This window comes from Oxyura jamaicensis, chromosome 14, assembly GCF_011077185.1.
Source record: "Oxyura jamaicensis isolate SHBP4307 breed ruddy duck chromosome 14, BPBGC_Ojam_1.0, whole genome shotgun sequence".
In the NCBI taxonomy this organism is placed as follows: domain Eukaryota; kingdom Metazoa; phylum Chordata; class Aves; order Anseriformes; family Anatidae; genus Oxyura; species Oxyura jamaicensis.
In genome coordinates this window covers 15,256,758-15,280,844 of record NC_048906.1, presented here as the reverse complement: position 1 = coordinate 15,280,844, position 24,087 = coordinate 15,256,758, and the positions used below count along the sequence as shown (strand labels likewise).

Sequence of the window (24,087 nt, the reverse complement as noted above, 5' to 3'; positions counted from 1 at the left end):
GACTTCTGCACTGACAAAGAGGATTTGTCCTGCAGGAGGGAATGGACATGAATATTTCACTTGATTTCCTTTTATGAGTGCATTTTCAAATTATTTGTTAAAACATTTTGTGTGTAGTTCCATGTGGTGAAAGTAAAAACTTTGTACTTCTGTTAGGTAATTCTGGGGAAGTCTCTCAAGGCCATGTGATGACTTTAAGGTAGTCTTGATGCAAAGTTGAAATGCACGCAGTATTTTAGGAACAAAGCTTGGTTTGCTGATAATGTTCCTGGAGGTGATCTTCAGCTCTTTTCTAGTGAATCTCTAGCAACCCACTTTTGGGTAGAGATACTGAAAGTGTCACTAATGTATTGTTTCCTGAAAACTGTGTGCAACTAAGTGAGGCTTGTTTAATAACATGGTGATTTGCAGTCCTACACTGCAGTTGTAGCATGTAGGAGGAGGGGCTGAGCTAGGTGTTTAGGTGTTTTATCTCCTTTGTAACCAGCTGGAAGTGAAGAAGTCAGTGTGTGGGTGTTTCCTTAAGAACAAAAAGCACTTCTTGGCACAGGTAACACTGAATGCTACAGAACAGAGTGCTTGGTCTATAGACAGACAACATTAATCATTTGTTAATTTCTCATTTGCCTCATTAAAATTAGATTAAAAGATCCCCCTTACACTTGGAGCTTATAATATGTACTGCTGAACCCCTAAAGTGCAGCCCAGTTCCCCTTTTCTTAACAGAGCAAGAGTTCTGGATCATTGATCTGAAAGAGCTTTATTATGAAGTGACATACCTGGGTTTAGAGACAGAGGTGGAATTGGTACATCTGAATGAATAATATATAAGGACTGATACTAGCTTTGCCTCATGAGTTGGTCTTACTATTTAGCCTCGAGCAGAAGCAAGCAACAACAACAAAAGATTCTTAAGGTGGAAAGTTAAATATTTAATAGAAGCGTCTGTGTTCTATGTTCTCCTTTTGCTGTATTCATGGAAGTATGTTTTGGAGCCGAAGGAAAATGTTATTTGTATTACTGCAGAGGCAGAAAGTGTGTATTTGATTGAGGCATCGAAGTGCTAGACTTGGTAAAAAGGCATGAGAGAAAATTCCTGGATTAGCCTTAAAATCTTTGCTTTTATCATCCCTTTTTGTTTAGGTATGCTGAGTCTCATTCTGTTTTTCATTTGGGATCTGTCTGTAACAACCCTTCCTTTCTTTCTTCATAATGAGGTGGGTAGCCAGGTAGCAGTACAGGGTTGATGCTTTCCCAGTAGCACTTTTACTTTCAAGCCTTCTGAAACTTATCCCCAGTCAGTTATGACACAGTGGATGTAACATAATTTTTGCGCTGCCTTCTGTCACAGATTTTTTTTGTCAGCCTCCTGGGTACAAAAATAGAATTTGATTTTCTCTGTTCTAGACAAAGCAGGAGCTGGATGTTACATGATGGAAGGGGCTTAGAACAGAATGGATCTGTGTGTGAAAACATCAGAAATTAGTAGGAAAACCCTAAACTTAAGTATTTTCTTTTCTCACCCTGGAGGATGTAGTTACAACTATATGGAATGTTTGAGAGTTTCATTATCTGGCTTGTTGGTAATAAGTGAAGGTGCAAACATGCCCTTGTGGTTGCCACTGCATGTAGTGCAGTGCTGTTGCAAGCGTGTCCCAGACTGATGATCATCCAGACAATGTAGATCTTGTTTCAAGGCTTTTGATACTCAGCTGAAAGCAAGAATTAATTACAGATTCAGATCTTTAGTTCTTAAAGAAAATACAAGTCATTGCAGAACTTCACGTTTTTCTCTTTTGAGGATTGAAATGTTTTAAAGTAAGTTTTGATGTTTGCATCTATTGTCCATCGCATAAACACAGAGTAGGGACTCATCTAGTTTATGTGGACTCAGTGTTTTAATCACGTAGGCATATGAACCCTGCTTTATTGGGCACTCTGCATGCATTTGAGTCTCAGATAAGTGAAATACTTCATTTCCACTATAGATCTGTGAGAAATTCTGTGGTAGGTTTCTCTTGTAAGAACTTCTCATGTGGAAAAGCTATTACAGGGATTTGTAAGTCTTTTTCTTCCTGTGTTGTTTCACTAACTTTGAAAGTGTGTTCAGTGACTGAAGGAGAAGTGGGCATGTCCTGATCACAGCTATGTCCTTCATTGGATTCAAGTCAGGAATCTCTGATTAATTATTCTTGTGCTTTAAATGAGAGGCAGTTATATATACATGTGTATGCACATCCATACATATGCTCATGCTGTTTTTTTCCTTCTTCTTCAGAGCCTGGAAAAAAATAAGATCAAATATTTGAAAACAGAATGCTACCAAATGCAGCTGAATAACCACTTCATCAAAAATTGGCTCCTGTAAGAAGAAAAAATGTAGCCCCAAAGCTTGGGAGATCAATAGTGGGGCAGTTGCTTCTTCTGCTTCCCCCACTGAGGCAGAGGAGGGAATTCAGCCTGGGTTTCTTAACGCCTAAATGAGTGCTCTGACCACTGCACAGGTGTACGAGTTACATGGGGGCAGCTGAGGTTTGAAATCATCTTGCACTGGGAAAACACATAGACCAGAGAATGTGAGGCTGTAGGCATGTCAGTACAAGCTCAGAAAAGGGAATTTAGTAGACAAATGCATGACATATGTTAAAAAAAAACAAACAAAAAAAACCAACACATTTATTTGTAAATCTAATGTATACATAGGACTATAGCATTATCGCTGCTACTTAGCATGTTGTTGCTAAAATACTAAAAGAGGAAGGAGTTGCATGACCTCTTGTGTCTTAATTTCTGCTTATACTAGAATATAAGAAAGTTAGGAATGTTAAAGATGCAGATTCTTTTTCTCCAGCTTATTGTTAGTAAGGTAGTTAATTGAGTAAGTAGGAGGACAGACTGAATCAGCCTTCAAGAAATGCTCAAATAAACAAGTTGAGGATGGTGTGGGGGGGGGAAGACACAGAAAAGCTACATACTCATTTATCGATGTTAATGGCTTTCAAAGTTTCCTAATTCCTTTTTGACTCAGTCTTCTGTAGCAGTTGTATAAATTACTTGTAGTGATGCAGTATTGCTGGAGAGTTCTGGCTTTCCTTTGCAGTGTGTCATTAGTTAGTACTTGGGGGGATGACTATATTGTTTGATCGGTATAGAGGATGTTAAAGAAAAGGAGGATTCAAATCAAATAAGGAAGCTTCATCCTTTGCTACACGTTTTCATTAGAAAGTTAAACTGTAGCTCTGCAAAGTGAACTAAATGGAACGTCTGTGAGTTCTTGTTTTCATTCTTCAAGATTTGATTCTCTTTGGTTTCCGCTTGTCTTAGAGATGCATATTTATGTTGATCCTCCTTCCACTGCCTGTTAACTTCAGTGGTGCTGAGCGAAGCCTCTTAGGAGAAGAAAAATAAAAAAAAAACTGAGCTTAACATTCTCTAAAAATACTGGATACTGCAGGTTGGGCAGCACCTGTTGGTGTAAACGTTGGCAGAGTTCAAAGGCCAGTGTCAAGTTGAGATGCATAGACAACCCATCTTCTGCTTGTGGTAAGTGGGAAAAAAGCAAGAACTATGAAAAAAAGGTTATATTTTATTTCTGTTACTGGTAGTGTACAGTAAATGAACCCTTAGTAGTTGTGATACTGATACTCAAGTCTATATTGAGGATTCTGAAATCTGTAGCCCAGAAAGAGAGGAAAAGAGCTTATAGGATTAAAATTGGTACCTCACTGTGTTAAATCTAAAAGAATCTGTGGCTTCAGAATAACTGGCTTAGATTTTGAACAGTTGCAGCAGATTCATCAGGCTTCTCTGCTGGCTCCAGCCCACTCCACACCAAACCCACCACATATGGGAAAACGAGGACAGGAAAAAGCGGAACTAGTGCTTCTGTGCTCTGGTGGGGTGTTGTGTACTTTACATTTAGAGCTCTGGAATCATAGTAGATGGCTGCACCTCCTTGCAATCTGAAGGAGTGTATTGTGAAAGTATTCAAGTGTCTGCTGCTGCTGTTGTTGGAGAACAGCCAAATTCAGTAGTTTCCTCTGCTGTGGGACAAGTAAAAGCATCAGTCTTAGGTATTCCTAGGATAAAGGGGGAACATTCCTACTCCACAGAATGAAACAGAACAGTTGACAGTAACTTAAGGAATGCATATTTTTTAATCATCCATTCATAATATATAAAGATTAAGTCTAAACTGGGAATCGTACAAACAGTTCCAGGCTCCCACACCTGCACGTGCACCTGCATGGTTTCCACTGAGATGAGTGCTGTAGCTGCATTTTCTGTGGATTCTTCTTGGATGCAGTCAAAAGCCTGTATTTGACAGTAAAATGAGGTGATGAGGCTGTGTACATCTCGCTGAGCCTTATTCTAGGTCTAACCCTATTCCCATCTGTAGAGCTATTGGTAACTTGCAAGCTGGTGCAAGTGAGGATACATGCAGCTTTCTCTCCTTTGCGTGAGTCTTTAGAAATCACTTGTAGCTGGAAGAGGTCAGTGTAGTTTTCCTGAAGCAAATGATCCATATAGAGAGTTAAATGCAGTTGTAACTGAAAACAATTTCTTTTAGATGTGAGAAGGGAAGCCTTTCCTACTAATCTTAAAAGGACTGTGATGAAAGCATAGTTCCTCAAGACTTTAAAGATGGAGTTAAATGACGTTTTTTTCAGCATATTTTTATTGGGGTGAAATTCCATAACATTTTGAATTTAGTGTCAGTATGTAAATATATTAGAACAGTAGCATATAAACAACTGTATAATGTAAAGAAGACCTTGTTAGACCATTAATCATTTTCAAAGTGTTCCTGAAAGACTTGCAAAGTGCCATGTCAATGAGTACATAGCTGAATGTTCTCAAAGTTTTTAGGCTCATGACCTGTGAATGGATATGCTGGTAACCTGCGTGTTTAGCCAGGCAGTTCTCTGCTGGGTATGTTCGTTAGGTGCGAACACTGTGATATCATCACGCGCTGTATAGATAGTGCAGTGGTTCCAGTGGTGTGGTGGGAAAACAGTACTGCTTACTTGCTAAGAAGTGCTGGCACCACGTGGAGGGCTGTGAAGGCGAAGAGGTGAGGACAGCGGGCTGCCAGTGCTCTCTGCCAGGCAACTCTGCCTTGCTGATTCTCAGGAACGGGGAAGGAGCTGGAACCAGGTTGCGTCCAGCTTAGGTCTGCTGTTTTTTGGCTTGGTACTGATGCCATACCCGTGGGCACAAAGACAGTGGGGCAGGAGGAAGGGCAACAAGTGAATGCTGAGAAAATCAGTCCCTGAGGAGATTCCTGTGCTGGTGGCTGCCTGGGAGTGTGGCAGCAGTTTGTCCCGAGCCCAGGGACAGTGAGGACAGGGCTGTCCTGCTTTTCTGTGCCTCCTGCCCCTTTCTGAAAGGGGAAGTTCTCCAAAAGGAGACTCTACATTCTCTAACTGGAGACAAAATATTTTCTTGCAGCACAGTCTCTATTAACAAGCAAGCAGATGTCACCAACCCCCTTGTATTCTAGGTGGAGTATTTGAGGTGCCACAGCTCTTGAAGAATCTGAAGCAGACCTCGACCCCTGAATGCCAGGCATGAATCATGCAGGCAGGGACGTGCTGCAGGAGCACTGTTCGGCTGTGTCGTCCCTGACTGCCACCCAGAGATCCCATCTGAGGCACGAATCGTGGCTGGTAATATTCGGCTGCTGTCTAGTTACATTAGCCACTTGCAGAATTTGTTTCGTGGTTCCAGCTCGCTGATTTTCTTCACAGTAGATGAAGAATGCTGTCACATATTTATGCCTCATCTTTGAGCGGTTGAGGTCTGTGCAGTGACTGTAAAAATACTGAATTTAAACCTTGTTAATCACAATGCTTGCTGTCCATATGGTTCTGCTTTGTGCAATCAGTTTTATTTTATTAAATGCTATTTCCTACATTCTCTTAGCTCTAGAATAATTTTAATACTGCATTTTAGAACAAAACATGCAAACTTACTGTGATTTTTAGCTTTTGTGATTTTTTTCTCCTTCTTTGGCTTTGAAGGTTTTCTGTTTGTGAAACAGGAAAAAATACTTCTAATGTTTTTGTAGAACTTCTTGAAATACATATTCAGAGAACGTTTGTTTGAAAATGTTTTTCTCATGATATACTGCATAATACATTTTCTTTATAGTACTTAGGCTTTTATTTTGAAAAACTTTTCTCCCTGCAATAGAAAAAAGCAAAACATTTTTTTAGCACCTCAAATGTTGCTTTTTTTTTTGTCTGTCCTGCATTGACAGGGCATCCAATAGCTGACATAGGGGCTAGTATGCATGCGCATATGTACACACCTGCTTTTTGTATATATAAAATGGCTAATTCTTGCTAAATTTTCTTGTTTGTGTCCTTTTAGTTTTACTGTTTAAATCTGGTGTAAGACAGAAAGGGAGGAAAAAAAAGTACTTCCGAAGGCGGCTGCAAAGGGATCATGAACAATGCTGGCATCGTGACAGTGATGCTAAGCCAGAATCTACACCTGCTTTTTTTTCAGGCAAGGAGGCGCTGCCTTTTTACCTTCACTTGATAATATCAATTTGAGTCTTCTGGAACAGTCAGTAAGTCATGAAAGCAGAGACTGGTGCATGCCACCATGCAGGATGTATTATTTTTAGGCCATAATGTTATGCAGCTGAGAGTAGAACTAGTTTCTCCTTCTGTTACTCTTTTAAAGAATTTAACAGACAGCAGAGAAGTCATAGAAACTGAACTTACATGTTGATCAGTAAGTAATATGATACAGACTGTATCTGTCAATTTGACATGATGCTGTTATATTATTCCTATAGTGCCAAGTCTGTACTTTAGGCATGTTGAAGTTGAATATTTTGTTTATAGTATGTTGCATATGGTAATAATGGAAACCACAAGTTTGAATTCTGGCAACATTCCTGTTCTGTTTTGGCTGGGATGGAGTTACCTTTCTTCCTAGTAGCTGGTATGGTGCTGTGCTTTGGATGCAGGATGGAAATAATGTGGGTCACGCCCTGGTGTTCCAGCTGATGCTGAGCAGGGCTTGCACAGAGCCAAGGCCGCCTCTGCTCCTGATGCTGTCAAGCCATCGAGGAGGCCGGGGGTGCCTGAGGAGCTGGGGGGACACGGCCAGGCCAGCTGAGCCCTGCCAGCCCCAGGGACGTGCCAGAACTTGGGGTGCCGTTATGAGCCCTGGCACTGGGGCAGCTGGATGGGGTCTGCTGCTTCTCAGGGCAGCGGTCGGCTGGTGGGGAGCAACTGCATTGGGTATCACGTGTCTGTGTTTTGTTTTTCCGTTCTTGTTACTGTGCCCGTATCTCAGCCCACGAGTTCTCGCGCTTCTTTCTCCAGTTCTCTCCCTGTCCCACTGAGGGAAGCGGGCGGGTGTCCAGTGCTGCTCTGCCTGGGGGCTGAACTGCAGCAGTGACGGGGCAGGAAGAGTGGCTTGGCTGCTGCTTTGGGTCCAGACAGATTTGCACCCATGTTCATGCTTGCTGCTGGTGGCTTCTATTAAAAATAGATTTCAGAACAACTTCACACTAATGCATATGCCCCTCCAGTTTTAGGAAAATGGTACATTGTCAGCACGCAGCAGGGACGTTTACATCACCACGGCTTCCACCGTACTAGTCCGCGAATGAACCGACTTCATCTTTTATGATTGATCCATCAGCTTTCATGCAGGCACAAAATGAATCCTTAAAAAATAATTACTCCAGTGTCCTGGCAGAATTCCAAGTGGGCAATTACGTTCTGCCTACTTAAAAATACCACCTGTAGTTACAATTGGGTAAGTGGTAAGTTGTAGTGACAGATGATTGTGTGTTTTGTGCTATGTTTTGTGTGGCTTTTTGTCCCTGAGATGTCTGCGGCAATGCTGCAAATGTCTTGCATTGAAAGAACCTGCTGACCAAGATGGCTTATTAACATGACAAAGAAAAGGGTCTTGAAAATATTTGCCTAATATTGTGAAAATGAAAGAAAGATTTAGGTGGTCCTTGCACATTTCAGAATTCCAAATGTTGAAGGCAGCATCTCTAAAATGCCTTCAGGAACGTGTCTATACATAGGAGAAAGCAAAACTGAACCTTGCTTGTCTTGTAGAACTCTCTAACTGTGGACATAGGACTGAAGTTTCAGAGTTGTTGAGAGAGCAGAGGAAAGATAATAATTCTCTTTTGACTGTAGCACTTCGGATTAAAATCTATATTATTTTATGCTTCCCTTTCTAAGTATGATGAAACATCCAAATTTTTTTTGGACAGAACTTGCAAATTATAGGCTCTAAATTTGTTTCTGGTGTGAAATAGCTTGAGAAGACGAGGAGAGAACTTGGATATATAGATGTATGGGAAGCTCTAGATGACTTTTTAAAAATAAAAATCCCTAAATAGAAGAAGATGGAACTTCATCTCCTTCCACAGTTGAAGACTGAAGTTATCTTTTGGTAAAGAAAATCATTCTGATTGAATAGGTCTGATACCTTCCAGGATTATTCAATTTTTTGTGGTCTTCATGAAGGTGATAGGAGGGGAATTTTGCATTTCATGGGCTTCTTGTTTGTTATTGCCCTAGATACTCAGAAGGGCAGATATGATCTGAAGTCCTTGCTGATAATGTGCAGTCAGAGAATTTTAGAACAGGTTGGGGGGGGAGAGGTGGAAACCACCTTGAGGGGTTTTCTTCCCTTTTCTCCTACTGGTGAAGAAAAACAGGAGTTTTAGGAGTTTGATTAACGATGTAGAGGTATGGCATCTCTGTTACAAATTGCTGAGAGTTAGCAGACCTTCTTGCTAATTCAAATCTGAAGAGCTAATACTTCTGGCATTTCCAGCTCAAATGTTGGAGAATTAAGAGTCAGTCCTTTCCAGTTCTTGAAAATGACTTAAAATGTATTTGATACTACTGCTTTTAGAAAAGTTTCTTCTGCTTCCTTCCCGATGCAGTTTAGAAGATTATGACAGAATTTACAAGCTGTTCTTGTTTCAGCTTTTCTGACTGAATTACAAGGGCTCAGCATGGCATTTATGTTACAGAGACTTGGAAAACAGCAAATAATTTTATTGATACTGTTAATTATGAAAGTCGGGAATATTCTGCTTAGCAGAGGGGGGAGAATTTGCTCTTAAAGTTTCCTTTAATCTTCTCATAACACTCAAATTTAAAGAGGGCTGTATAAGCTCTTAAAAACAAACTCCAGAAGATTTTGAAAATAAGATAGAGGTAGCTTAAATGGTTATTATATGTTTAGGGATTCAATTGTTGCCTTTCTTTTCACTTCTGTCTTTCAATTCTCTTTGTTTTGTTTGGTCTTTAAGCTGTAAAATCCTTCTGTATGGAAACTGTAGAGGCAGTTCTATCACATTAAATTTTCAGACTGAGTATTATTTAGAAAGTGATCAGAAAAGTTGTTTTCTTAATTCTGATATGGATCTTCAGTATAAATCCTTATATGCTTTAAAAAAGCAAACACTAAAATCTGCACGTTTCACCCCAGGTTGTTTTACATTTTTGCTACACCTTTCTGTGCATGCACTTCTAATTTAATTAGCAGTGACCGCATTTAGAACAAGACCCTTGCAACTGTGTGACTTAATGACTTAATGCAATAGTAATTCATTTAGCACTTTTATTTTTGATTTGAACTAACAATTTTATTCCCTTCTTTTTCTGAACACATAGCATTCAGAAGAAACATGGTTATTGGTGTTAGGGTGCTTACTATTTCTTGGCATGACTGTGTTTTGATCAGTGAAATACTGGCTACCTGCTTGTGCAATAAATCCCCTGGGAGCTCAGTTTCAGCTTTAGGAGGGCGTTGAGTTGGAGTGGAACCAAGTACCATGGGCTTTCCAGGAAACCTTTACTTCTCCTCAGCCTATAGGTTAAAAGTCAAAATTTTAAGTCCTAAAGTAGTGCATTAACTGCAGAAGTCCTACTGAGTGGAACAACATTGCCACATGAAAATAGCCCATTTCCTTTAACTGAAGGAAGGACAAGTGGGGAGTATCGATCGGCAGTGTGAACTAAGTTTGGCTAGCAAGTAGCTGTGAATGCTAGCCAAAAGTTCTTACTCTTAGGCATATGTCCACCCACAGACGTGGATAAAATTCATACTAGATTTTAAGAAACATTGTTTGAAATCGGTTAAAATCCTTATCTTTTCACTTCTGTTTTCTTAAGTTTCACTTATATTTTTTTTAAGTTTTCACAAATGCTAGGATGCATTTCCAGTCACTCCCCTGAAACAGCAAAGTTGCTACTGGTGTGAAACCACAGCAAGTGAGGAGCATCTGGAGTCCGGAACTTCTTAGGTAAACCCTTCTGGAGCAAACACAGGAGTCACTTACATAATGGAAACATCCTATAATTTTTACTGTTCCTTTTTTCCCTTGTTGCTGCATTTTTGTTGCCATGGTAACCGATCATGAATTGTTCATAGTAAGTGACCTTGTCACTGCTTTTATGTACGCTGTGAGTTATTGTGCAGAAGATATTTATAGAGGTGAAGTACGACTGCCTGAAGACAAGCAGGTTTTGTTTCATGTATTTTTTTTTCCTGTAGAATAAGAGGCTAAAAACCATAAGAGGAAAATGCTAACATTTGTCTGCAGAATAAATCTTGCTGTTATTCAGATAGGGACAAATATAGCTGGTAAGTCATAAAGCAGCTGGATGAAAAGTGGTCAGCTCAGCCTCCTGTATGCATTGTTTTCAGATGATATACTGGCCTAGACTTGGATATATTCAGATATACTCTTCTGTGTTTGATACTTCATGAGGTAACAGAATAGCCAGCATTTTCGTTCAGCTATCAAGTGCATTGATTCACACGTGATAATGTAGAAGTTAAAAAAAATAGGAACTACTGCTTGTGCTTTTTTTTTTTTTTTCCCTTCAATTCCATATAGAAGATAATTAAAATTAAACTCTGCAGACGTTTTAAGTAGTGCTAATAAAGTGATGGTGAAACTTAAGCAGTAAGGATGGAACAAACATAACAGGAGGGACAAAACAATGGTCTTTTTCTCCCAAAATAGAGAACCCATCAACTCAAGAGGAGGAAATTTGGCCTTAAAATAGGAGCATTGAGTATAGCTCAAAGATCTGCAGTCTGTAAACTTGAAATATGTTAGTTTGATGGCTTAAGCTTTGTAGTTATCATCACAATGCTTAACTTTCAAGTAACTCAGTGTTAAGTCATTGAGCTGCATAGGAGATAAGATGAAAAATACTAGTTCAGATAGGGAAAAAATATGAAAAATATCTGAGAGCCAAGCAAGGCTGCTTAGCCACTTTGCATTCAAGAAGAAAATAAGATTTTTTTTAGTAACCCTAGTAATTTTCTTCCAAGTTGGTCTGTTGTTGTTCTTTTGATGTTGAGAAAGATGAGGTAATATCTTCAGAATTAATTGTGTTGTAAGGATGAAATTCCCGTTTGCCATATCGTTACAACTGAGGTACACCTGGGTGTCAGAACTGTGCCCGCATGTGCGCACTTGGTCGTCACTCCCCTGAGTGGTTCAGGAGTCCCCTGGGTGGCCTCTGCACACTGGGGACAGGGACAGCTGGGACAAGGTGGCTGATGCCTCCCAGCAAGCCTATGCTGCTTTCTACAAGAACCCTTCGGGTATGGAATTTGCGCAGCCTCCCACAGCTCCTGCTGTGTGTAGACCAGCATGGACAATACTTACATGCTCCTGACGTGTCAAGTCACTTCCTTGGGCAGAGCACTTTGTGGTGTAGAGTTTACTGTACTTTACACAGATACTTTGCAAGAGTCACTAGAACCTGCTCTTGCAGATTCAGGAATGGTCGTGTAGGATGGTTAATGTAACTGGCAGATGTTGTATGTTGCTTAAGATAATGAATATCTGTGGTCATTCAAATGCTGGAGCAGTCCTTATTGGACCAGCACTCAGAAGGGTTGTAGGAGTTGAGCAGAAAAACAGCTCAGGGAGCCTGACCCGATTCAACTCAAGATGTCATCGCAGGGACCCTCGTGGTGCGGATACCCATCCCCATCTAGGTACTGAGTAATTGTCCTGTTACAGAGATTCAATTTCTCACGAGAAGATTATGCAAAAGATCTGAATGTTACTTTTTTAAAAAACTTAGTTTTCCCATGGGTGTCTTTGGCAACAGAAGCAGCTTTATTTCCATGTAGTAGCCAGAAGGAATTTTGTGATCAGCTAATGTCGTAAGACATCTGTCATGCCTCTGGAATTAGCCATCAATAAAGGAACACGCATGTTTTACCAGTTACATATTGGCTAACTCCAGATAAACAGTGGTATAGCACTGAGTCCATCAGTAGAAGAGCCCAGATTTTACATAATGCAAGAAGGCAATAAGCAAAACCGCGGAAGAGGTTGCCTTCTGAATTTTGCATGCAAAACATCAAGTGCTCAATTGGACTAAATGATACAGCAGTGCAACTCTGAGCCATTTAAGCTGTCATTTTTAAATGGCTGGGAACAGTAATCTCATGGGAGGGATAGTCTAGTATGTCCTCCTATTCATTATTCACTTACAGTGGTTTTTCTCTATGTCATAGGTACTGAGACTCAATTAAATATAAACAAAAATAATATTTCTTCCAAATGTACTTCACTTAATGCACCACCAGGCTAGTCTAATTTGATGCAAATGCTACTATGCTTATATTTAGTGTATCAAACCAGCGTGTTTTGGTGTTTCCAGAATTCATTGCTTCCTGGAGATCTAGTCCATGATGTAGCTATAGCTATCACATGTTAAGCAAGTACTAGATCATTCTCACCGAAGATCCAGTTTCGTATTAGTGGGGATAAGGACAGGTGATAGAAGTCAATGCCTTTTGGGTAGATGTGAAGGACGTGCCCTAAAGAATCTGGGTGGTGCACCATACCCAGGTAAGGAAATGTTAGCTGTCCTTCCTGGATAATGCCAAGGCAACAGTTTTTTTTTTTTTTTCTCTTCCTTCATTTTGACCTTACTGCTTTCTTCTCCAGAAGTCAGTATCTGTAGTAAAATCCTTCATTTTACAGGACTGAACTTGGTGATACAGAGTTCTGTCGTAATTACAGAATCATTAGGGTTGGAAAAGACCTTCAAGATAATCTGGTCCATCCCCCTACTACCAATGTCACCTACTAAACCATGTCCCTAAGCACCACATCCAATCTTTCCTTGAACACCCCCGGGGACGGTGACCTCCCTGGGGGTGTTCAAGGAAACCTCCCATCACCTCCCTGGGCATCCCATTCCAATCCCTGACTGCTCTTTCTGGGAAGAAATGTCTCCTAATTTCTAACCTAAACATCCCCTGGTGCAACTTGAGCCACCTGTGAGAAGCAGCTGAGCCTGGTTTCCTAACAACTTAACTTGTCAGCTTGTCAACAGTAGTTTGAAATACCTCCAGGCATGCTACTTTGTATTCTTCAAGGCTGCTCCTGAAATACTTAATGCCTTTGAAAGTCAAATTAAAGGTTTGTTTCATTTAAGTTGTATAGCTGGATGAGATTAAGCAAAGTGCCCTACTTGCACACAGCGATCTATGTGAAATGTTTTTTGATCGTATTCATGCTTATCTAAAATATACCTCTAATTTCTTTTCAGGATCCCAGCTTATTCAGCTCTTTACCATAATGGTTCATTAGCCTCCTAGGCTTTTTCTTAGGAGTTGCAGTCAATCTCCTATCTCTGCTGCTTTATATTAAATCGCTTTGATTTCCTAAATGTAGTAAGGAGAGAGAGCAAGCAAGAATCATGGAAAGAGGGGTTATTCTGGGTAGATACCTCGTTTCTGTTTCACAGCATACTTTCCGTGTTGCAAGTTTTTTGCCCCTGGCTGCAACTCTGCCAAATATATTAAGTATTTCCAGTTCCTAAAGAATGATTTAAGTACATGCAGCTGATATCACTTCTTGTTGGTGCTCATTTATTTTGAGATCAATCAGACTTTACCTATTCTTGGCTCTATCGACTTGTAAAAACACCTCACTGGACCACGTGGCAGCGTTCCACTCTAAATCTGGTTGAAAAGCCTGTAGTTACTCATTCAAACACCTCGCTGAGTGCATGCAAGTGAAATGAAAAATCTCTTTTGTAGCATATATAGTCTTAGAGCATGAATCTATATAGCCTTAGAGCATGCTTTCCAGCCCTTTGGTGATATGATGTTTTGGCTCTGGTGCAGATAGCTTAAACTTCTTTGAACCACGTTCATAAATGGACTGAAATTTTTGTGGTCAACCTCCGTCTTTGGTAAATTCAAAGAGAAATGCCAGCTCATGGGGCTGAATTTCTCTTTTTGGCTTCAATCACATGAAGTCCTGTATCTTCTCCAGTGTTCTTGTGATCTGATCTCAAAGATCAAGTTGTTTTCCCCTGAGAGGTATTTGCTGTTCTTCTCTGCAGCTGTCAAGGCTTCACTGGTATGTACTGTGTATAGTACAAGAATGCCACTACAGAAAGGTAGTGGGTGCCCCCCCAAAGGTGGCCTTTACTCTGCAAGCACCATGTAGTGGTGTAGCCATGAAGCCAAAGCACAACATCAAGGGCTGTTGTGATGAATGTTAGCTCCATCCTGGCTAGTACAGCAACTTAAGAATTGATTTAAAGAAGTATTGTGTTGTTTTTTCTTTTGAATGTGCAATTTGCCATTTTATTTTCTATGTACTGTTTTACCATTATGATTTCAGTGTTTGAACATGGTGATCTCATCTGTAATTTCAGAGGGACTGTTGTATTCGAGCAATGCAGGGATCCACTGATGTTATCTAGCTAAGCAAAGAAAAAATGAGCAAGATTATTTTTTTCAAAAATGGTTATCTTCAATTTTAATGAGTTTACCATTAACATGGGGTGATATATTCTTTCTTAAAAAAGAATATCCCTATAAAAAACAATGCAAGTTTCCAAGAATATTGCTGACCTCTTAATTACCCACTTCCATAAAATCTTGTATTAACCCTGCTCTGGAGAGTTTTAATAGCATTACACTGAAATGCATTTTAATGAAAAGCAAAGCTTATTTCTGCTAACTGATACTTAATCTTTTTTAATACTTTCTTAGAAACTATAATTTTGAACTAAAAGGCAGCTCTGGGCTATAGGACACTGCAGTACCCACTGAACCATACTGCTGAGAGATGGGGACATCACATGTGTCCTGCTGGTTGCAGGATCTGGGATCTTCGGTGTGGGAAACAAGACCAAATACAAGTTGAACAATAATACAAACTACATGGGATGGAGGTGGTAATTGGTTTTGAAGGGTTATGAAATATTTCGTGTGCTGCCATGGAAGGTTTTGCACATCACAATAATTTACTTGTAGCACATAAGCCATGAAATTCTGGCTGCTCAGATCAGGATTAATGTCTTCCTTGTAGCTTGAGGGTTTGCCAAAAGGATGGTTTCGCTCTGCTGAAGTAGTCTGGTTAATGAATGGTGGCCCACTGTACATTATTGTTTCTGTTTCAGATTGGTAAAAATTTGAGTTCAATTTTCAGTATTTCTGTTGTTACTTCCAGTGTGTATATTTTTAAAGCTGTTAGCCTTGAAATTACGTTTCTTAATCATCAGTGTAAGAGTGCAACAGACATCACTCCACATTAGTGTACAACTGTAAGACATAATTTTGTTATCAGAAAATGTAATTGTGAGGCTATCGCCCTGAAAGTATAAGAAAACAGCGGTGGTATTGGTATTGGCTTATGCACGATGGTTGTTTGAGAAGCCAATGGCTTCCTTAGCGCGCAGCGAAAAGCAAATGCCTTTGGTGTGGGCAAAGGCTTGTTGATACTTTGAAGCTGATCGGTTTCTTGTTCTCTTTTTTCATGTTTGTATGTTGTTATAAATACATGCACAAAAAGATTAACTGATGGGAAACCAGTTCTTTTACTGTTGAGAGCCTAATCTGTATGTGTTCGTAATTCCCGTTCCTTTGATGTATCAGCTTTCAGAGCTGTGAACCGTAGAGATGAAGAGATGACAGCTGAGTAAGACACAAAAGAAAGTGTTGCTGTTGAAATGAAATAATAATTTTATGGCAACTTCCTCTCACAATAGAAAATGGAGATGAATGAGCACAGAATCTCTTCTTTTAACAAATTAACTTTGAGTCTGTCCATATTAGTCAGCTTTTCACAGGAGGCAACAGTTAAATAGTTTTTCATCTGTCATCGTGCTGTCTCTACAGGATACTCAGAGAGGAATACTGAAATATGTGAAGGATCTAAATTTCATAAGTTTTCTAGTTGGAAAAAAAAAAAAAGTGCTCTCTGCCTATTCTGTTTTCCTCAAAAATAGGAGGAAGTATCCAAATTAGGGGTCAGCAGAGGTAAAATATAGGAAGGATCAAAACCATAGTAGTGACTCTCGGGGCTTTTCACAGTAATGTTTATTTTATGAAGTGGTAATGGAAAATACTTAAGTTATAAACTGGTTAAGAGCCTGTGTTTAAGCTACTGAATACTACTGAAGGAAAAAGTGATTAGTGGCTGTTAGTCATTTACATGTATGCTTTGTCTTTAGCCTCTTGTATTGGTAAATGACCAATCCTCATGCACCAGCACTTTCAATGTTTTTGCCTTAACAATCCACACAAGTATGGTTCAAGACTTAAAATAATAAATTCTTATTTGACAGAGTTACGTAGATTTTTAAATCACAGCCATCATCGCCTTGCTGTTAACAAGCATTTATTGTTTCTAATTGTCTGGGAAGTGTGCTATGAGCATGTAATGCAAAAAAAATTCCCTTTTGAAAAAGCTTCAAGCAGCTTACCAATGGGGCCCCAGTGGTACATCTGGTTGAGTGGCAGGACACATCAAATCCGCAGTGTTGCAATTAGTGCGCTGACATCCTTGTGTAGTAAGAGGGGGGCTTTGTTCTGGAGGTAGTATGCTGGTGTGGTTTGTGAGCGGTCAAAGGAGGTGAATTTCCAGTTCTTTAAATCTTTCTTCTGCATCCAGCTCTCAGCAGCAAAGAGTAAGTACGTGGGGTCTTGTAAGTGTTTTCATTTGAGAATGTAACCAGCAGGAGACAGAAGCTGACGTCGTCTGTTGGCAGAGCAGAGGTCACTTCTTTATAGTGATCATAAATGAAACACGGGGTGAGGGTCAGCCAAAAATAATTCATTCTCCTTGTTAGTTGAAGTCACAGCACAGAGCCAGATGTAGAAAATGCATATGCTTAAAGTTAGTTCTGTAGAAAATTTGATGCTTTACAAGTAATTGATATAAAGGGTAAATAATAAAAATAATTGATAAATTTGATATATTAAATACAGCATATGATGCTGCATTGAAAATTTCCATGGAGGCCTCTGGGATGAAGAGAGGATTCTCTCAATTACTAAACTGAGAGAATTTAGTAATATGCTTATATATGGATAATTGTTGTAGACTCTAGTGCTGCTATGGAGAAGTGATATCCATTTTTCATTATCTCGTGTTTTTCATTATTTCCTCCAGGAAATAATTTTTCATTATCTTCCTCCAGGAGGAAGTTGTTAACTGGTTTTCACTTAGACCTGCAGCATGCACCTCAGTGTCTAACTGCTCTGCAGGATCCCCCAAAGCCATGTTGCTCCATCTGCTCACCTGGGGAGTGTCTTGCTCAGAGGTCTGCAGGTCCCATCCCCGCAGGCTGGGGACAGTGACCGTGTGTGTTAGTGACTGTCACTGAGGCAGGATGCAGCGGAAGACTGAGGTGGCTGTCCTGTAGCTGAGTTGTTTTTTTCTGTGCCATTTCTGGTGGGATTGGGGTTGTGGAAGTATCCACAAGGAGGTCAGTTCCTTGCAGAGCTCACAAAGCCCGAGGGACTTGAGAGGAACATGGAGTCGTCCATGAGGACACAAACTTTATAGCAGTCAAGAAGCCTTTTCTATACTGCAGAACTAGTTAAGATAGGAGGAATCTGAAACTAAGACAGACTGTGAGCAGGAGAATCCACACACAGGCGGGATGAGCCCAGACCCATGCTCAAACCTAAGGACAAGCTAAGGTGGAAATTACATGGGAAACTGCAGCCAGTATGGGTGTTCAGAATGCAGTCTAGATCTCAACATTTCTGAGAGCAGCTTAAGAATGGATGGACTGCTTTTGGAAATCGGCATGCATGTCTGCAGCAGCTGCTGAGCACCTTCCTTGCTGGAGCGTGCTGGCTCTGCCCCAGCATGGTGGGCTGTGGCTTTTGGGCAGCCGGCAGAGAAGGCAGCAAGCACCTGGTCTGGTTGATGCACTAGTGGTACACAGCCCTGGCACCTTCCAGGAGCCACCTTCAAATTATAGAAGACTTGTTTCCCAGCGGCAGGCTTTCTGAGATACGGCATCATACCCGCTTTGGTTTTCAGACTAGATTACAGAAGTTTGTCTCTGCTTCTCTTCTCGTGTAGCCTTGTTTTGTGTGATTTGTGTCCTGTCACTTAAAGGGCTACAGTGAAGAAATTTGCAAGGCAATAAACCTTCAAATTTATTTTAGTTTCACAAAGTGAATTTTTGAAAGGAGTGATTTGCATAATGCATTTTTGGTTGTTTTAAGATAAAAACACAATTAAATGGGAAATATAATTATCATAGAAAAACAGAGCAAGAGGCTTTTGAGTTGGGAGCATAGCTATTTGCAGGAAGTCCGTGCAGGGTTACATCAAATTCATTGAGCTTGTGAGAGTTAAATGACTTTCTCATCTCAAAGATGCATTTGCAATGTAAATATGAGATGGATATGAAAGGCAAAAGATCTAACAAGGAAGCACAGCATTTGCTTGCTTTCGTGTGTTCTTTAATGCAGGTATAAAGTTCTCTAAAAATGTGCAAAAAGTGCTGTGGGATCATGAGGGAGAAGTCTATCAAAGCCTGGCAGTCTTACAAAAGGGAGGAAAAATAGCTGCCTTTTCTTCTCAGCAGATCTGGGAAACTGAACTATAATTTAAAATAGTCAAGAAACCTTTCCTGTCTGGTGTGATTCAGTATCATTGTTCAGGGTGCCTTACGGTAGCTGATACTTGAGTCATTTCCTAGCCCTCATGATGTATGGAATTAATGAGTAATAATAAACAAATTTAAAAAAGACTTCCCCCATTTTCAGTGGGTAGAGAAATTCTGAGGATTTGGTGTCACCACAGACCAAAACTAGCATTTGAGTGGTGAAGAAGTATGGTGGCTAAAGGCTTTTGGATCTTGACATCATTGTAGCAATAGTTCTGTATAAACTGCAAAATAAACTGGGTGCTGTTAAAATTTATAAAATGATTAAGGCAAAAGTACCAAAAAAAAAATTTCATAACTAGGTTGCGATAGAGTGAACAGCTAAGCATAAGGGCTGAGTAATTGGGCTATATCTGGAGCATATGTACTTGCTCAGCTTTCAAAGGCAGATTATTTAATCTACTTTGAAAAAGCTCCAGGAACCTAAAAATAGGGAAGATATCTTTATTATCCAATCTCCTAGTTTTGCATGAGTGTGATTTTTTTTTTTTTTTTTTTTATATATATTATTAATCCTAAATTTGAGAGTGTTGCTTGCACTGTGAGGCATTCAGCGTGAGGAATGGATTAAATTTTGACAACCATCCTGTTTTGTCATGTGAATTCCCATGACACCTCTCATCCGGACGTTCATCAGTTAGCTTCAGGCTGTAAAAAAAAGATGTTCAGGCTGTAAACCCTGTACAAACAGGGCAGGTCTGGAAGTTAATGAAGGTAAAATGTATAGGGCAACCAAGCTAATAAGTTGGCTTGATATTAAGTTGATCTTCTCTCCTCCTATTACCATTGCTATCTGTTGATTGCACATCCTGTTTCCAGGTATTTGTGCATTTTGGAGGTGGTGGTGTTTCTTATCACTTGTACATAGGTTACGGAAGGCAGACTGGAAAAATGAAAAGACTTTCTGCAACACAAAATAGCTTTCTTCTAGGTCAGTAGGTAATTTCTCTGGTTAGAAAGATTTAATATTTTCTTTGATATCAATACTAAAATATTTTCACTTTTAAGCATCTCCCAGTATGTCTTATATAAAAGCCTGTTTGGAAGCTGACAGATTTAAAAAAAAAAAAAAAAACAAAAAAAAACTTGCCAAATATTTTGATTCATTTAAATAACTTTCAGAATACATCTGAAAATAAGATTATGCCTAAGCAAGGAAAGAGTCCACCATTCTGCATTCAAGTGGTATAAAATTGCTTATCTAGGCAGGACAGTGCAGTTGAATTGCTGTTTTGGTCCCTTTGGAAACAGAGTGGAACACTGCTCCAAGGAGATTATGCTGTTAATCACTGAAACCACTTGAGCAGCACTAAATAAGCCACGTTAATGTAACTTCAAGGATAATGTCCTGATGGCTGGAAACTTGTCTGTCTTCCACTTTATCCTCATATAAATCAATGTGATACAGAGTAACAAATAGCTAATTGACCTTCACTTTTTGGAAACACAAGCCTCATTCTGAGTTTGAAATCCATTTTGCTGTGTTTAACAGTAGTACTTAGCTCAAATCTTGCTGCCTTAAATGCACAGAAATACTATGGTAACGTTGGGGAGTTATGGTGCTGGTGTTCTGCTCTCTGTCTGTTACATGGAAGGCCCCTGGACCCTCGGCTGCTGGCTTTGCAGGATTGTGGAGTGCTTCCCGTACACAGGTTGCAGCTTATGTGCAGTTTGGTACCTGAGCAATAAAGAAGAGCAGTTAGATGGACAACTATTTAAGTGAATGAAACAAATAAGGCATTTAAGCTCACCGAATCTTGCTATCTTGTTAACATGAACATTTTAAAATCTGGTTTGTATTTATTCCTGTCAAAGTTCTGTTAATTCATCTATGGTGTAAAGTCTTTGGGCTTGACAACTCTTGAAACTTCATAAGAGATGCAATTGGTTTGAAAGAAAAAAATAGCAATTTGCCTTGACAGGAACTTGGGAAATTGCATAATGACTGAACGTGAGTTGAACCTTTGAGATCAAGTCTGACTTATATAAACTTAGCAATAAGGCTTTCCTGAATTAATTCTTCTTTGAAGTAGATAACAGATATTTTATGAACTCTTCTGTAATTTCAAAGTCATCCCTCTAACTTGCGTGCTTTGACATGAGCAAAGCAGCTAGATAAGACAGACGGTTCAACTCGCGCCCCCCCCCCTTGAAGTCCAGAGGAATGGCACGTGCACCCAAAGAGTGTTTGTTCTTGCTGCAAGTCTGTGAGCTTGACTAAAGGACTTGCTACTTTTATCCATAAAGTCTGTGTCATTCTCTTATTTGGATTTTTTGACTTGAGATAGATGGTAGTAATTATACCTGTAAAGATAATGGGGGACATGTGAGGATCCAGATGAACTTTACATCTTATTCTTAGAAGTTGAAGTCTGCAACCCAAAAACTAGCAAAGAGTTGTATTTTGCTATTTATGAGGTAATCAGAGGTTAACAAATGTTCTTTTCATGGGTTTTTAAAATAAATTACTTTTGAGTGGCACTCTATTATCTGTTTTGGAAGGTAGCAGGGAAGAAAAGACATAAATACATCAATAAAATTCTTAACGATAATGAGTATTTATCATAATAAAGTAAAACTTTCACAATAGAATTACTAAACAGGTGGTAATATGGAATTATTTGGGCCTTCCTGATGTAAACATTTCTTTGCTTGGGCTTGGTTTAGTTTATCAAGTTACAGTAAATCTTGTTTAATCTTCTTGAAATCTTTGCCATTGGATTTTTTTTAGTCTATTGTTGACACTCAATACCCCAGGTTATCTGAGCAGAAATACTTGGGGCTGTCTTTCACGCTAACTTTTAAATCCTGCCTGAAGTTCATGGTACAAATAATCCCTTGCGCTTCTGTTTTATCATGGCATTTTCATATCTTTGTATTTGTTCGTGCTTAACTAAATTTTCATTGGAGATCTGTAAGCATTAAGCTGAAATTGATAATGACTTCTGGTGAGATTTTATTTTACTTGAGTATTCAATTGAAAAGGTAATCAATATTTCCATATCTTTACTGTATGAGGAATAAAACTAGTTACATCCTTGAGTATTTCTCATTTTATCCTACTTGACTCTCCCAGTAATGAATTGATCATGTATATTAGATGAGTATGATATTTCATACTGTACTGGGTCTGCCTGGGATATTAATTTCCCTGCACCAGCGCATACAGTGCTGTGCTCTGCACTTGTAGCTAGAGCAGCACTGGTATCACACCGGTGTTGTGGCTGCTGCTGAGCAGTGCTGGCTGGGGGGAGGCAGAGGTGGGCTCTGTGAGAAGAGACCGGGGGCTGCCTCTTCTCACGGCAAGCCCCCATCAGCTGCCTGGGCCTCCTCCTGCAGACCCCTGAGCCCGAGGCCTCAGCTGTCGTGTGACGGGCTGGTGCAACAGCCCCAAGGCAGCCGGGCTCCCTCCGCTGCTCTCCCTGAGGGCGGCGTGCAGCAGAGGTGCCCCCTGCGCAGTCTCCAGGACTGCATGGGGGTGCAGTGAGGGACGGGGAAGGAGGCCTCAAACACCACTGGAAGTTCACAGTTCTTTAGTGGAGGCCCGGAGACGAATGCAGGCCGGCTGCGCTACGCCGTCTGCACTTCCTCCAGCTGCAGGACACCCATCTTGGTGGCTCCATCGTCTGCCTGCTGTCGGGGTGCTGAGCCATGGGCAAGGAGCTGGGCCCAGCCTGAGGCTCCGTGTCATGCCAGGGCCTCCAGGAATGGTGTGAGCGGTCATTCCTCACGGGTCTCCCAGGCCTGGCATCATGGTGAGGTCTTGCCAGCCTTTCTGGAGGTGGCCTCACCTGCCTTGGCTGGATGTCACCTTCTGGAGAGTCCACGTCCATGGGCAGGACATCGTTCTCTGCAGATGGCACCTGCACAGGCTGCACCCGCTGTTTCAGCCAGTCCCTGTTCATGGCCTGACAGCTGCCCTTTGAGGGTGGCACATTGCCTGTTCTCTCCCATTTTTTCTCAGGGTCCCTGCGTGTGGGTTGGCCGTGGTCTTGCACAGGTGCCACCGTGATGGTCCTCACCCATTTTTTTGATGGATTGCATTTCGTGGGCTGGCCGTTGTCTCCCGCAGGTGGCACCATGGTGATCCGCACCCTTTCATTTGGCTGGCTGCCGTGCCTTGGCTGTCTCAGGGACTGGGTGCTGTCTTCCACAAGCGTCCCCTTGACAGTTCGCACCCACTTGCTTGGTGGGCCCCCGTGCCTTCTTTGGAAGCTGTCTTCCAAAGATGGAAGTTACCTGGGATGGAGTTACCTTTCCCTGCAGCAGCCCATCCAGTGCTGCGCTCTGCACTTGTAGCTAGAACAGCAGTGGTATCACACCAGTGTTGTGTCTGCTGCTGAGCAGTGCTGGCACAGCATCAGGACTCTCTCTGACCCTCCTAGGGGGTGGGCAAAAAAGTGAGAAAGAAACATCACCAGGGCAGCTGACCTAAACCAACCAAAGGGATATTCCATACCATACGATGTCACACTCAGCAATAAAAGGTGGAAAAAGGAAGAAGAGGGGAGGGGTGGGCTCTCGTTTTGAAAACGTCTGTCCTCCTCCCGAACACCGGCTACGTGCGTTGAGGCCCTGCTTCAAGGACGTGGTCAAGCATCGCTCATTTGTGGGAAGTAGAGAGGAATTTCTTTCCTCTGCACTTCCACATGGCCTTTACTTGTTTTGTTTTTCTCTTTCCCCCTTTCCTTTTTTTCCCTTGAGAGAAATTGTTTAATTAATAATAATCTTTCCTTAATCATTATTTTTCTCCCTTTAATTAAATCATCCTTATCTCAAGCCGTGAGTTGTTCTCTCCTTTCCTTCTTCCCCTCCTCATCTGAGGAGGAGGAGTGAGAGAGCGGTTGTGGTGTTCAGCTGCCTAGTGTGGTAAAACCACCACACGTACTGAACAATCAATATTAATTTAAAGATATTTCTTTTCTTGCAATGGCAGGGAAATCATTTGCTATATGTCTGCTGTTTTTTTTAATGTTGATGTGTTTTTGTTACTCTATTTGAGAGGGTGGCGATGCTATCAACACCACCTGATTAAGATGTCTTCCTGTCCAATGCTCTTCCCTTAAGATAAAGGAGGCTTTGGAAAAATTAAGAACTTGCTTCATGTAGCATTGCA

General features: G+C 40.7%; 1 protein-coding gene across 8 annotated transcripts in view; it reads left to right on the top strand.

Annotated features, from left to right (window-relative positions):
* Positions 1-5,555: 5,555 nt before the first annotated feature.
* RBFOX1 (RNA binding fox-1 homolog 1) overlaps positions 5,556-24,087 on the top strand; it is an 814,571-nt gene continuing 796,039 nt past the window's right edge. For 7 of the 8 annotated variants that reach the window (XM_035339113.1, XM_035339111.1, XM_035339110.1 and 4 more), the window contains exon 1: positions 5,556-5,669. In XM_035339113.1, the coding sequence (XP_035195004.1) occupies positions 5,562-5,669 (108 nt within the window). In that variant the 5' untranslated portion in view covers positions 5,556-5,561. Of the gene's footprint in view, positions 5,670-5,738; positions 5,801-24,087 lie in introns of those variants that run through there. The other variant, XM_035339107.1, reaches the window with a different exon arrangement.